Below are 13,192 nucleotides of genomic sequence, written 5' to 3' on the forward strand. Positions count from 1 at the left end.
ATGTCATCAAAACAACATGTAATGTTATGCCACTGAACTGGACATCGAGTGTGTCATATAAAATGGAAACAAAAAACCTAATGGGAGAAATTATATTCCACAGGAGGTAATAACTGGAAATACGATTATATCACTGCGTATCATTCCTGTAATAGTTCAGCAGCCCTGGACATTCCCGTCTCCACAAGCTCTAAAATCTACTGGCATTACAACAGTTCTGCTAGAAACACCTGACATGAGCAGCTTTGCACTGCTCTCCATAGAATAAACTCATCAAATCAACTCAGTATCATTTATGCTGTCATTTTAATCCGGAGCATTTCAATACTGAATTTCCTGCTGTAATTATATGTGTATATCTATATATATATATATATATATATATATATATATATATATATATATATATATATATATATATATATATATATATTTTTTTTTTTTGACTTTCAATTTTATTGTGTACATACTGATACTATATATATATCTATCTATATATATAATCAGTATGTACACAATAAAATTGATTGATAGTCAAATTCTAGTAATGTTTTTGCTTATGCATTTTACGCCAGCAGATATATTAAGTAAATTTTGGTTACAATTTGATATATAAACTTTAGTACCTATCAAAAATAAGGCAATAAGATATTTTTTAAATAAAATAATGTGTAGTTTTGGTGATACATAATCAATGTTCTAAGAAACAGTGGGGGAGGGCAGGGTTATGTCAGACAAATGAAAATAAAACTTTAGCCCTCACATATTCCACTAGCAGTGTTGCATAGCAGGGTGACACCAGCCTGCACAGAACCACCCAGCCCACACCCCCCACTGCACAGAACCACCCAGCCCACACCCCCCACTGCACAGAACCACCCAGCCCACACCCCCCACTGCACAGACATCTCATTCTTTAGCACCCTATATCAAACTCATTACAGGTTTGTTTATTAGCTGATGTGTTGAGAGCTGTTTGAGGATTGTGCAAAACACTTAAATGTGTATTGCAGGGACTCTTCAACACCTGAACAATGAAAAGCTATTATAGTCACTTTTAATTATATATGTTTGGGATTTTTGTCATCTGTAATTTTTACAACCCCGTCTGGCCATGTTACACTCCACAAGCTATGAAAATGTCTGATTCAAGTTTTGCATGTACAAACATACGCTATTTGCTATTTGAAAAGAAGGAAAAATAAAGCAAATTTGGCAGAAGCAAAATGGAAAGCACTATTTTATACATTGCAGGAAAAAAGTCTTGACTATATTAGATACAGTACAACATGTCATTTCTGTTCAGTTCTCAGTCTCTTTTACATCGAGGTCATTTTTACATAAGCCACACACAGAGTACACAAAAGAGTCACCTGCAATATTTTCCTTGTCATTAAAAATGGAACAGGAGAAAGAAAAACACACAGGCATCAGAGAAACTGTGATAGCTCAAGACAAAACAAACAAAAAAAAGCTTTCATTTTCTAGTTTCAGTACGCTGATGTTCAGTACGACGATGCATTAAGCTGATGTTTAAAATACACGCACACAAGTGCGCAGACGCACGCACGCACGCACACACACGCACACACACGCACGCACGCACACACACACACACGCACGCACGCACGCACGCACGCACGCACGCACACGCACGCACACGCACGCGCACGCGCGCGCGCGCGCGCACACACACACACAGACACACAGACACACACACACACACACACACACACACACACACACACACACAGCCCCACCTGCCTCAGTTCTGTGAGGAGATCGAAAGAAAAGCTTCAAGAAAAAAGATGAGTCACTGGAGAACCTGTGGTGGTTGTTTTAGATCAGGGTCGGGGCTCTGCTCCTCAGGAGAAATGGGCCGGCGGTGGGCACGGCATGCCGGCCAGGCTGCTGGCTGAGATTGTGACTGATGGGCCTGGTCGCATCTGGACAGGCACCTTATGGGCCTGTCCGGGCCTTTTGGGCCTGCTCAGCACGGAGTGGCCCTGTTAGGCCAAAGAGCCAGGAGAGGGTAGGGTGGCTGTGATGGTCAGGGTATTTTCAGCTACTGTACAAACCCTGGAAAAAAAACAAACACCACCACACAAAGACTTAAAACACACACACTCGCTGTATTCCATGAGAGTGAATTTTCATGGGTCTTAAGTTTTAGCACAACAACATTTTCACAATCATGCAAAGTGCTTCCAGGTGAAAGGTGAGGAGATAAGGAAGAGCAAGACAAGTAGCAATGAGTGGAAATGTGTGGTAATTATAGCAGTAATGTGTGGTAGTTATAGTGTTAATGTGTGGTTATTATAGTAGTAATGTGTGGTTGTTATAGTGTTAATGTGTGGTTATTATAGTGTTAATGTGTGGTAATTATAGTGTTAATGTGTGGTAATTATAGCAGTAATGTGTGGTAGTTATAGTGTTAATGTGTGGTTATTATAGTAGTAATGTGTGGTTGTTATAGTGTTAATGTGTGGTAATTATAGTGTTAATGTGTGGTAATTATAGTGTTAATGTGTGGTTATTATAGTGTTAATGTGTGGTTGTTATAGTGTTAATGTGTGGTTATTATAGTGTTAATGTGTGGTTATTATAGTGTTAATGTGTGGTTATTATAGTGTTAATGTGTGGTAATTATAGCAGTAATGTGTGGTAGTTATAGTGTTAATGTGTGGTTATTATAGTGTTAATGTGTGGTTATTATAGCAGTAATGTGTGGTAATTAGTGTTAATGTGTGGTAATTATAGCAGTAATGTGTGGTAATTATAGTGTTAATGTGTGGTAATTATAGTAGTAATGTGTGGTAATTATAGTGTTAATGTGTGGTTATTATAGTAGTAATGTGTGGTTATTATAGTGTTAATGTGTGGTAATTATAGTGTTAATGTGTGGTTATTATAGCAGTAATGTGTGGTAATTATAGTGTTAATGTGCGGTTATTATAGCAGTAATGTGTGGTAATTATAGTGTTAATGTGTGGTTATTATAGTAGTAATGTGTGGTAGTTATAGTGTTAATGTGTGGTTATTATAGTAGTAATGTGTGGTTATTATAGTAGTAATGTGTGGTTATTATAGTGTTAATGTGTGGTTATTATAGTGTTAATGTGTGGTTATTATAGCAGTAATGTGTGGTAATTATAGTGTTAATGTGTGGTTATTATAGCAGTAATGTGTGGTAATTATAGTGTTAATGTGTGGTTATTATAGTAGTAATGTGTGGTAGTTATAGTGTTAATGTGTGGTTATTATAGCAGTAATGTGTGGTAATTAGTGTTAATGTGTGGTTATTATAGCAGTAATGTGTGGTAATTATAGTGTTAATGTGTGGTTATTATAGTAGTAATGTGTGGTTATTATAGTAGTAATGTGTGGATATTATAGTGTTAATGTGTGGTTATTATAGTAGTAATGTGTGGTAATTATAGTGTTAATGTGTGGTTATTATAGTAGTAATGTGTGGTATAGTGTTAATGTGTGGTAATTATAGTGTTAATGTGTGGTAATTATAGTGTTAATGTGTGGTAATTATAGTGTTAATGTGTGGTTATTATAGCAGTAATGTGTGGTAATTATAGTGTTAATGTGTGGTTATTATAGTAGTAATCTGTGGTAATTATAGTGTTAATGTGTGGTTATTATAGTAGTAATGTGTGGTAATTATAGTAATAATGTGTGGCTATTCTAATGGGTAATGTGTGGTATTTTTTTTAGGATAATGTCAGGTCATTATAATGGATAATGTGTGGTTATTACAGTGAATAATGTTGGGTAATTGCAGCAGTTTGTGTATGGTAATTATAATGGGTAAATATATGGTTATTATAGCAGGTAATGTATAGTAATTATAATGTGTAAATGTATGGTTATTAATAAAGAAGGTCATGTGTGGTAATTATTGCTGGTAACATTAGGTAATTAGGTAATTACAGTGGGTATTGTTAGGTAATTACAGGGGCCAATATTTGGTAATTGCAGTGACTAATGTGTGGTAATTGAGTGGTAATTATAGTCAGGAATACCTCATTCTTTTATTATACAACTGAACCACATTTTTAATTACAGGTTTATATGTTAGCAGTCCTATAAAGCTCCCCCATAATCTGATGTGTATAGGAATAGAGTGTTATGGATGTAAACCTCAAACATAATTCTCCATAGCATGTCCACAGCTACCTTCATTTATTGCATTAAACTCAATACTGACACTGCTAATATCTGGTGAACGCTTCCCCATATTTACTGTGTTGTAATAAAGTAACGGAAGACAACACTGTGTTTTCAAATATCTGCTTGTGTCATGCTAACACAAGCAGTACTGCTGCCTCATTGTTATGACTGTCATATGCACAAAACTAGAGATAGAATGTGAGGTTTTGTTTCATAAAGGGGTGTGTGGTGTAAGGATTCTCAGTGGTCTGTGGTGTAATGATCTTGGGGGTCAGTGCAGTGTTCAGCAGAACAGGATAGTAACATTTTCTTTTATTTCTGATGTTTTCTCTCCTTATTAAAAATAGCTCTACTGTTGCTATGGTGAGTGATAACTGATAAGGAAATGTGGATACCCAGGAGACATTCGGTGTCCACTCACACCCAATGATTCATTTCCCTCAGCAGATGGTCTCCAAATGACACGGATTCTACAAATACAACAGACACATACACGCACACCATTGAACTTGAACTTTCATAAAAGACAAATTGCAGAAGTTTATAGACAATCTAAACTTCTCCATCCATGCTAATCTAAAGCACAAATACCTTCCAGTATGTTATTAATCTTTTCATATTCTCACAGTTTACGTTGAGGGAAACAACACAAAAACCCAAACCAGAGAACAAACTGAGCAGTGAGGTTAATGTATGCAACCAGAGCTATCTTCATGATTGGGAAGAAGGATGTGTGTGGAACGGATCTAGCCCAGGGTGAGGCCCGCTCACAGTTAGGGGTTAGGGTTAAGGCTGTAGTGATCATGGGGAGTGAGTCAGGTTTACCGTGTCGCTCCACTGTCGGGGAAGATCATCGGGCTCCGGGGGATATGACATCCATGACGGGCTACGATAGGACGATGGTGGTGACAGGACGAAGTAGTCGGAGTAACCGGGCCGATTGGCAGATATGGCGTACACGGCCGTCATTGGGTTTCCTGGAAATTTGAACCGGGTGAGTTAGATGCTCCAAAACAGCCAAACAAATAACAGATAAATAAAGAGAGCAAACAGCAAAACCGGCTGGCTGATGACGTCAGCTCAATGATTCGGTCTGTGTGTGGGCGAGAGCTCTGTGCTGCACCAATAAGAATCCTTGGGCGGGGCTCACGACACTACACGCCCATGTCTGTACGTCACTCTGGATAAAAGCAACTGCCAAATGTGTGAAATGTAAATGTAGCAAAAAGAACATGACTGATTGAATTAGTGGGTGACTTATCCTACATGACACTACACCAGTGCTGAGTAGATCCCACAGACATCCCTGGATAAACTTAACATGAGATTTACTCTGAAACCTCTTTAATGAATGAGCTAGCTAGCTAACTAATCTACTGCAGCTTTTTGCAGTTCAGTCGTTTCCTGAACACACTGAGCTTTGATCTTCAGTTCCTCACTCAGCATACGGGTCTCTCCCTCTTTCTCTACCATTCACAGCTACACGTAAGGAACCCCTGGGCTGTGTTCAAAATAGCCTTCTTCATATTGCTCGTGTATTGATTGAGTACAGTACAGGATGCCAAATGTAGTGTGCAACCAATATTAACTTTTTTAAGTACTACAATGGCCAAATATGTCCAGAATGTGACCAGAGCTGTCTTGATAGACTGTATCATGCAACAGAGGTGGAAAATGTTTCACAATGGTTTCATATGGTTTGAGTTTCTTGTATACTGGATGCTACACTCTACTTCAGGAATACAGTACATACTCAGTGCAGTAAACAGTATTCAGTATGTAGGAGGCTTTCTCAAACACGACCATGATGTTCACACAGATTGTAAAGGCACCGAGGGTCAGACCTGAGTAGCTTGACATGGACTGGTCGACAGTCACAGCAGGGAAAGGTGCACGGTTGACTGGCAGGTAGGGGGCGCCGGTGTGCTGGCTCATCTCAGAGGCCTCAGAGACACGTGGTTTCAGAGTCATGTCTGGTGTAGAACTGCAGAGACAGAGTCATGAGACAAGGAAAACAAATGATGGTGTCATATCCCTGTCTGACCAGCAGGGGGCAGGCAGAGCACATGTACACTGGCTTACAGCATGGCAGAGCTGCATAACAACACATCTCCATAGTCAACAGCTCTGACACCTTGTTATATATTCCATCCACAGCAGTATCAGGAACATGATGTATGAATATGCACAGAAACTTAGCATTTGTCAAGCAATGCCACATCGCTGTTAAAATAAAACATACACACGCACACGCGTTACTTCACATCATTACACAGACGGTGGGGAATAAAATTAAGCAACACAGCAAAGGCTGCAGTGTGTGTTGTGTGTGAGAAACTCTTACCGCCTTACTGAGGTTCCAGGGGGCGCTATGACCCTGGGGGGTATGAGAGGAGGCGGTGACCCCAAACCCATATCAGGCAGCTGAGTAAATCTGAAGCCCTAGGGAGCCAATTACATTAACCCTGCAGTCACAACAGCCAATCAACTGTCTCCATCTCCACGGCACGACAACAATTAGCATAATTCAATATGTACATTTCCTAGTGGTGTGTCTGCTCCAGGCCTGCTCTGAGGACGGGTTAACACGCGTGATTATTTTTAACATGTCTCACTGTGGCATGTATTTCACCTGCTGTTTTTCTACTTCAATACGGGTGTGTGTCTGGATAAGATTAACAGAAAGTGAAATGTTGTATTTGCAAAATACCCCTGGTGCGTTTTATTCGTTACTGATATTATATTTATTTGTATATTAAGTATAGCAATAGTATTTTTGATTAATGTATACTCCCTTAAAAGTAAAAACTCTCAAAAAACCTCAACTTCAACATGTCATTATATTGGATATCATATACTGCACACTATTATGGAAGTCTGAACTTTAGGCAACATTTGCAGTGAAGTGTGGTGTGAGCTGAAATGGGCGTGAGGGCTGGACTCACGGGCTTGGGGAGGCTACACTGGTGCATGTCCGGCTCAAAGGAGGAACCACGCTGCAATGCTCCAGCTGGGTGGTCCATGGTGCCAGGGGCGCTGGTCACTCCGTCCGAGTATGGGCTACTCTGGCTGGGGTTGTAGGGGCTGTGGGGGTGCGGGTGGTGGTTGTGGTGGAGGCGTCCGGCCGCGGGAGGCTCGGCCGAGGCCAGGCCAAAGGCGTTGTCCAGCAGGAGATGCATCTGTTGTCGCACCTCATCGATGGACGGCTGGGAGCTCAGGGTGGAGGAGTCCGAGTGACCTTTGACATGGTGGCTGCCACCGAACCCCAAGGAGCTCATGAGGCGGTCTACATCCGTTTCTTCGAAGGGTTCTGGCTCGGCCTGGTGAGGACACGCACAAACGCACGCAGGCACACCCACACATGCGCATGCACACACACAACACAAAAGGTACGCACGTATATGCACACACACACACACACACACACACACACGCACACCCGCAAGCATCATCCCATCAGCATCATCTGCACTCAGATTACACACAGGACACACTACATTTACAAATGACACACACACGCGGCACACTGTATTTAGACACAACACACACACAAGTCATGGAGAGGAGGACACACAACCAGAAATCAAAGACATAAACCTGCACACGTGCCTCTGCTAACACATTCAAAGCTGCAAGCTGGCAAAGACACACACACACACGCACACACACACACATACAAACACACATGTAATAGATTTACTAAGATATCAAATACAATCTCACTCTTTTACACACTGATTTATTTTCACACACAATCTCCTTTAAAGTGTTTAACCCACACACACACACTCACACACCAACACAAACAAATCTACCTCATTTGCAAGCTAAAAGCTCAGCACATTCATGGCTATTAACTGATACTGAATTCCCAGCCTGAGCCCCTGAATGGGCTATAATCATATTCCTGTCAGCCGAGGGGCTGGTGGGGGCCGTAGTGAGGTGGTCTGATCATTGGGGTTAGAGAGGGTGCTTTCTCAAATACCCTCAGAGCTCTATCTGCCCTCCGTGGAGTTTAACGGGCCACTAGGTAATCGTCTTTGCCTCAGTGTCTAGGCTGATGAAAAGAGCCATATGCCTTCCTGATTCTGGACCGCACCAAGGGCACCACACTACAGAGGCCAAGAACCCTGCCTCCCACACACTGACCACCACCGGGACCCAGAGAAGAACATCCTCTCATCATAACACACACACACACACACACACACACACACACACACACAAGCAGCAGTCTAACAGGTGTCCTTCAGGAAAGCCTCTTCTTTGCTGGTGGAGGGACAGCATTGCGTGTCCCCAGGTCAGGAAGACGAGTCTTCCCAGGACATCACCCCTGACCGACCCCGTCTGGGACATCACCCCTGACCGACCCCGTCTGGGACATCACCCCTGACTGACCCTTCATCCCAGTCCTACAGAACCCATGTGGCGAACAGCTCTAATCAGATTTTCCAGTAAATATCAAACCCTACTTAACGGGGGATACGTGGAGCAGAACCGAGCCGTCACGTGTGAACTGGTTCAGGTGTGACGGAGCAGGGTGAAGCCTGTCACCTTTCACCTGTGAGGTGCTGGGTTCTCACGCCAGCTGCTGTAACCTCTCACCCAGCATGCTGGACAGATGTAACAATTTCACACACTCCTACTCACATGCATATGGAACTAATCACCATGTGATTTTCACACCCAGAAGGATGCATGGTGTAGGGGTAACAGTACACTACAGTATATATGAACCTTCTTATGGCCTTACAGAAATAATGTTTATTCATTCTAAATCTGTTGGGGAACACCGCAAACCAACCTATCATGTTCTGTGCCAAAACAACTCAACCCCATCAATTACAATCAAAATCTAGAAAAGTATTCTACCGTGAGGAATAATTTCACTTTTGGAAAGTGGAAAAGAAACATATTAGTAATGAAGGGACTTGTAGGAGTGTATGAAACTGTGGTTAAGTGTGTAGGAATCAGGGTTTGGTACGTAGGGTGATTAGGTACATGACCTGAAGGTCAGGAGCATGGTATCCGGGAGCCAATGGATCAGGGGTTTAGTCCAGCATTGGAGGTGTCTGAAACGATGTGGTGCGTTGCTGGGTTGAGTGGAGGCGGGTGGTGGTGTGGTGAGTTGCTGGGTTGAGTGGAGGTGGGTGGTGGTGTGGTGAGTTGCGGGGTTGAGTGGAGGTGGGTGGTGTGGTGAGTTGCGGGGTTGAGTGGAGGCGGGTGGTAGTGTGGTGAGTTGCTGGGTTGAGTGGAGGCGGGTGGTGGTGTGGTGAGTTGCTGGGTTGAGTGGAGGTGGGTGGTGGTGTGGTGAGTTGCGGGGTTGAGTGGAGGTGGGTGGTGTGGTGAGTTGCGGGGTTGAGTGGAGGCGGGTGGTAGTGTGGTGAGTTGCTGGGTTGAGTGGAGGCAGGTGGTGGTGTGGTGAGTTGCTGGGTTGAGTGGAGGCGGGTGGTGGTGTGGTGAGTTGCTGGGTTGAGTGGAGGCAGGTGGTGGTGTGGTGAGTTGCGGGGTTGAGTGGAGGCGGGTGGTGGTGTGGTGAGTTGCTGGGTTGAGTGGAGGCAGGTGGTGGTGTGGTGAGTTGCTGGGTTGAGTGGAGGTGGGTGGTGGTGTGGTGAGTTGCTGGGTTGAGTGGAGGTGGGTGGTGTGTGGTGAGTTGCGGGGTTGAGTGGAGGCGGGTGGTGGTGTGGTGAGTTGCTGGGTTGAGTGGAGGCAGGTGGTGGTGTGGTGAGTTGCTGGGTTGAGTGGAGGCGGGTGGTGGTGTGGTGAGTTGCTGGGTTGAGTGGAGGCGGGTGGTGGTGTGGTGAGTTGCGGGGTTGAGTGGAGGCGGGTGGTGGTGTGGTGAGTTGCGGGGTTGAGTGGAGGCTGGTTGTGGGACTCACGTCATAGCCGCTGTTGCGAATGCCTCTGTGTGAGCGCTCCCTCATGAACAGCAGGTCCAGCTCGGTCTCCACCGGGCTGGGCGTGTTCAGAGACTGTCTGCTCCAGTAGGTCGGCTCCCTCTGGCTCTCACTGCACACACACACACACACACAACATCACACATGCACATCACACACGGGTGGCCACACACACACACACACACACACACACACACACACACACACACACACACACACACACATATCACACACAATGTCTTGTTCAACTGCCCATGGATGAGGAAACCTTAACACTGCTATATTAATAGTTTCACACCATTGTGACACATCCTGTGTGACACTGTGATTTTAATATGAAAATTGGGTGCTTTAAATCAATGTTGTGCTTTAAATGGCATGTAAATAAAGACAGGACAGTGCTTGAAATTCCATCAAAGTTCATTATTTAAGTGAACAAAACTTTGTTTTTTTACTGAAACAGATAAAAGACAGAGACAAAAGACGGTGAAACAAAAAAATTTCATTATATTTACCCAGCATGCCTGTGAGTTCTGCCACCCAGCTACTTCTCTAGGTCACAACTCCATTTATGTCTCTCCTCTGTCTGTTCCTCCTCTACCTGTCCCTCTCTCTCTTTCTCTCTCCTCTCTCTGTTCTTCCTCTATCTATCTCTCTCTCTCTCTCTCTCTCTCTCCTCTCTCTGTTCCTCCTCTCTCTCTCTTCTCTGTGTTCCTCCTCTATCTCTCTCTCTCTCTCTCTCTCTCTCTCTCTTCTCTGTGTTCCTCCTCTATCTCTCTCTCTCTCTCTCTCTCTTCTCTGTGTTCCTCCTCTACCTCTCTCTCTCTCTCTCTCTCTGGATGACTAATACCTCGTGTCCTCTGGGTATATGCACTGCAGCCTCTCCTACCTCCTGTGGTATTTGACGTAAGTGGAGAGCTTCCTGTCTTCCGCGGGCCCCAGGGCCTCCAGGTCCAGGGAGGCGTTTCCTCGCCGGAGTCGTTCTCGGTGGCCGTGGCGATGACCCCCGCTGCTCCCCGCCCCACTAACAGGGCTATCGCTGTAGCCCTTCCTCTTGGCTTTCAGCCTCAGCTTGTTCCGGTAGTGCTCGATGTCGGACTTCTGCTTCAGGCCTACGTTCACCTGGGCACACACATGCACACACATGCACACACATGCACACCACACACACACACACACACACACACACACACACACACACACACACACACACACACACACACACAGGTTATGGAGGCACTCGGGTCCAGAGCGCTGAAACACTTCGACGTGCTCACAGCTTCAGCGGGACAGGGACATGTGCACTAGCAGGACTAGCAGGATGATACTGGCTTTTCAGACGATGAAACTGTTTTTAGCAGAACAGATTCACTAAGCTTTTTTGACATAATTGCAAACAGCTGGAAAATATTTCATTAACAGCAGTCCAGCAATAAGATGTCCAGAGTTCCAGTAGCATCACAATAAGTAGGAAATGGTTTGTGAGCAGGATATTCAGTTTTTCAATATCATGTTAATATTAAAAAAAAAATCCTTGTATTCTTGTGTTATATTTTTATACCATTTCTTAGTTACATCATTGAATGCTGTCAGTCACAACCAGTCAGTCCAATCTGCCAATGAATGAGCAGCTGATAAGCCCCACCCCTCATCACCCACGACAACAGCCATGGTTGTCTAAGCACACATGGTTCTCCTGTAGCAGCGCTTTACACAGGTATAAATACATCAGCGTTAAAGGCCCCATCCCCCCAGCACCCCACCGTCTCCTGGTAGGTGGCCTGATTTCCAGGGTGACAGCAGGCCTACCTCTCCATTGACGACGACGGAGTCCTGGCTGTGATTGGACGAGTCGGGGTAGGAGTAGTTGAGGGGTGTGGCCATGGGCTTGATGGCAATGAGCCTCAGAGACCCGGTCAGGGAGTCATAATGCTCTGTGGACACCAAACCAAAGGACTCATGAACAGCAAGAAGAGACCACAGCACAGGGACACAGAAGATGGCTGACAGCAGGACAACATCCCCTATGCGCTCCTAGGCTTGGGTGGGGCGTCCCCCTGTCCCCCCTGTCCCCCCTGTCCCCCCGTCTCCTTGCGGAGCTTCACCGAGCAGCTGTGCCTGCTGGGATACACCTGAATGTGCTGTTGTGTGCAGCACAGTTTACATTGATCCACTCAGAACCAAGATCAGTAATAACACAATCAGCAGGGACAGTTCAGTCTTTACTGGGGTGATACCAACACTGATACCGACACTTATTTTGGAGAAGATGTTTTCACTCTCTCACTCTCAGTTCACTGATGTCACTGAGCTGTGGAGCTGCACTCTCAGATGCAGAGGGCCACACACTTATATCGGAGTCAGAACCTCTGCTTTCTGCATGTTTGCCCTCTGTGTGTGTGTGTGTGTGTGTGTGTGTGTGTGTGTGTGTGTGTGTGTGCGTGTGCGTGTGTCTCACCCGTCCTGGTGTGTGTCTCGTCCTTGCTGTGTTTCTGGCTCATCCCCCGGTGTGCCGTGCTGCTCCTGCCTGTGTTCAACTTCGCCGAACCGCCGCTCGAAACCGACCCGTCCTCGCTCGGCTGCTTGCTGGGGGTTACCATGGAAACAGAGGTACTGGTAAGCAGGCAGCATTCAGGATTAGTGACAGGCCTGGCACAGAATGCACCCCCCCCCCCCCCCCCGTGCCTATAGTTAACCTGCCCCCCCCCAGCGTCTCCCTCCCACACAGGCACAGCCGCGGGCAGAGCGCCACCATCTGGGCAGGAGTGCCTGGCACACTGAGACCCAGAACAGGACGTGCTGTTACACATGGCATCTGGCATTCTGCACCATGGCTGAACCAAAAGGTAAAAAAAGATGAAACCCAAAAGCTGTTTGGACCCGTCTGACTCAGTAATGATCCCTGTCTGATTGTTCCACCCGGAGTCCAAACAGTCCACTGAGCGACTGTGCTGGGCGTATCACACATTAATAAGATCCATGAGAACTGGTTTCTAATTGGCTGCGGGGTGAGATGTGTTTTAGCTGAAAAAAACACTACAGCTTAAAACACTCGGGGGATCTAAACAGAAGCAGAGATGGCATGAGGTGTGCAGTGCAGTACAGCTGCTGTC

At 45.1% G+C, this 13,192-nt stretch overlaps 1 protein-coding gene across 6 annotated transcripts in view; it reads right to left on the bottom strand.

Moving 5' to 3' along the window:
• Window positions 1–874: 874 nt before the first annotated feature.
• Window positions 875–13,192, bottom strand: part of kiaa1549la (KIAA1549-like a) — a 43,687-nt gene continuing 31,369 nt past the window's right edge. For 2 of the 6 annotated variants that reach the window (XM_077022161.1, XM_077022158.1), the window contains 11 exons: window positions 12,538–12,665; window positions 11,889–12,013; window positions 10,969–11,201; window positions 10,062–10,191; window positions 7,780–7,818; window positions 7,128–7,502; window positions 6,527–6,624; window positions 6,027–6,166; window positions 5,008–5,159; window positions 4,578–4,652; window positions 875–2,079 (listed from right to left, as the gene is read on the bottom strand). In XM_077022161.1, the coding sequence (XP_076878276.1) occupies window positions 4,623–4,652; window positions 5,008–5,159; window positions 6,027–6,166; window positions 6,527–6,624; window positions 7,128–7,502; window positions 7,780–7,818; window positions 10,062–10,191; window positions 10,969–11,201; window positions 11,889–12,013; window positions 12,538–12,665 (1,450 nt within the window). In that variant the 3' untranslated portion in view covers window positions 875–2,079; window positions 4,578–4,622. The remainder of the gene's footprint in view (window positions 2,080–4,577; window positions 4,653–5,007; window positions 5,160–6,026; window positions 6,167–6,526; window positions 6,625–7,127; window positions 7,503–7,779; window positions 7,819–10,061; window positions 10,192–10,968; window positions 11,202–11,888; window positions 12,014–12,537; window positions 12,666–13,192) is intronic. The other 4 variants (XM_077022163.1, XM_077022162.1, XM_077022159.1 and 1 more) reach the window with 3 other exon arrangements.

Source organism: Brachyhypopomus gauderio, chromosome 11, assembly GCF_052324685.1.
Source record: "Brachyhypopomus gauderio isolate BG-103 chromosome 11, BGAUD_0.2, whole genome shotgun sequence".
In the NCBI taxonomy this organism is placed as follows: Eukaryota; Metazoa; Chordata; class Actinopteri; order Gymnotiformes; family Hypopomidae; genus Brachyhypopomus; species Brachyhypopomus gauderio.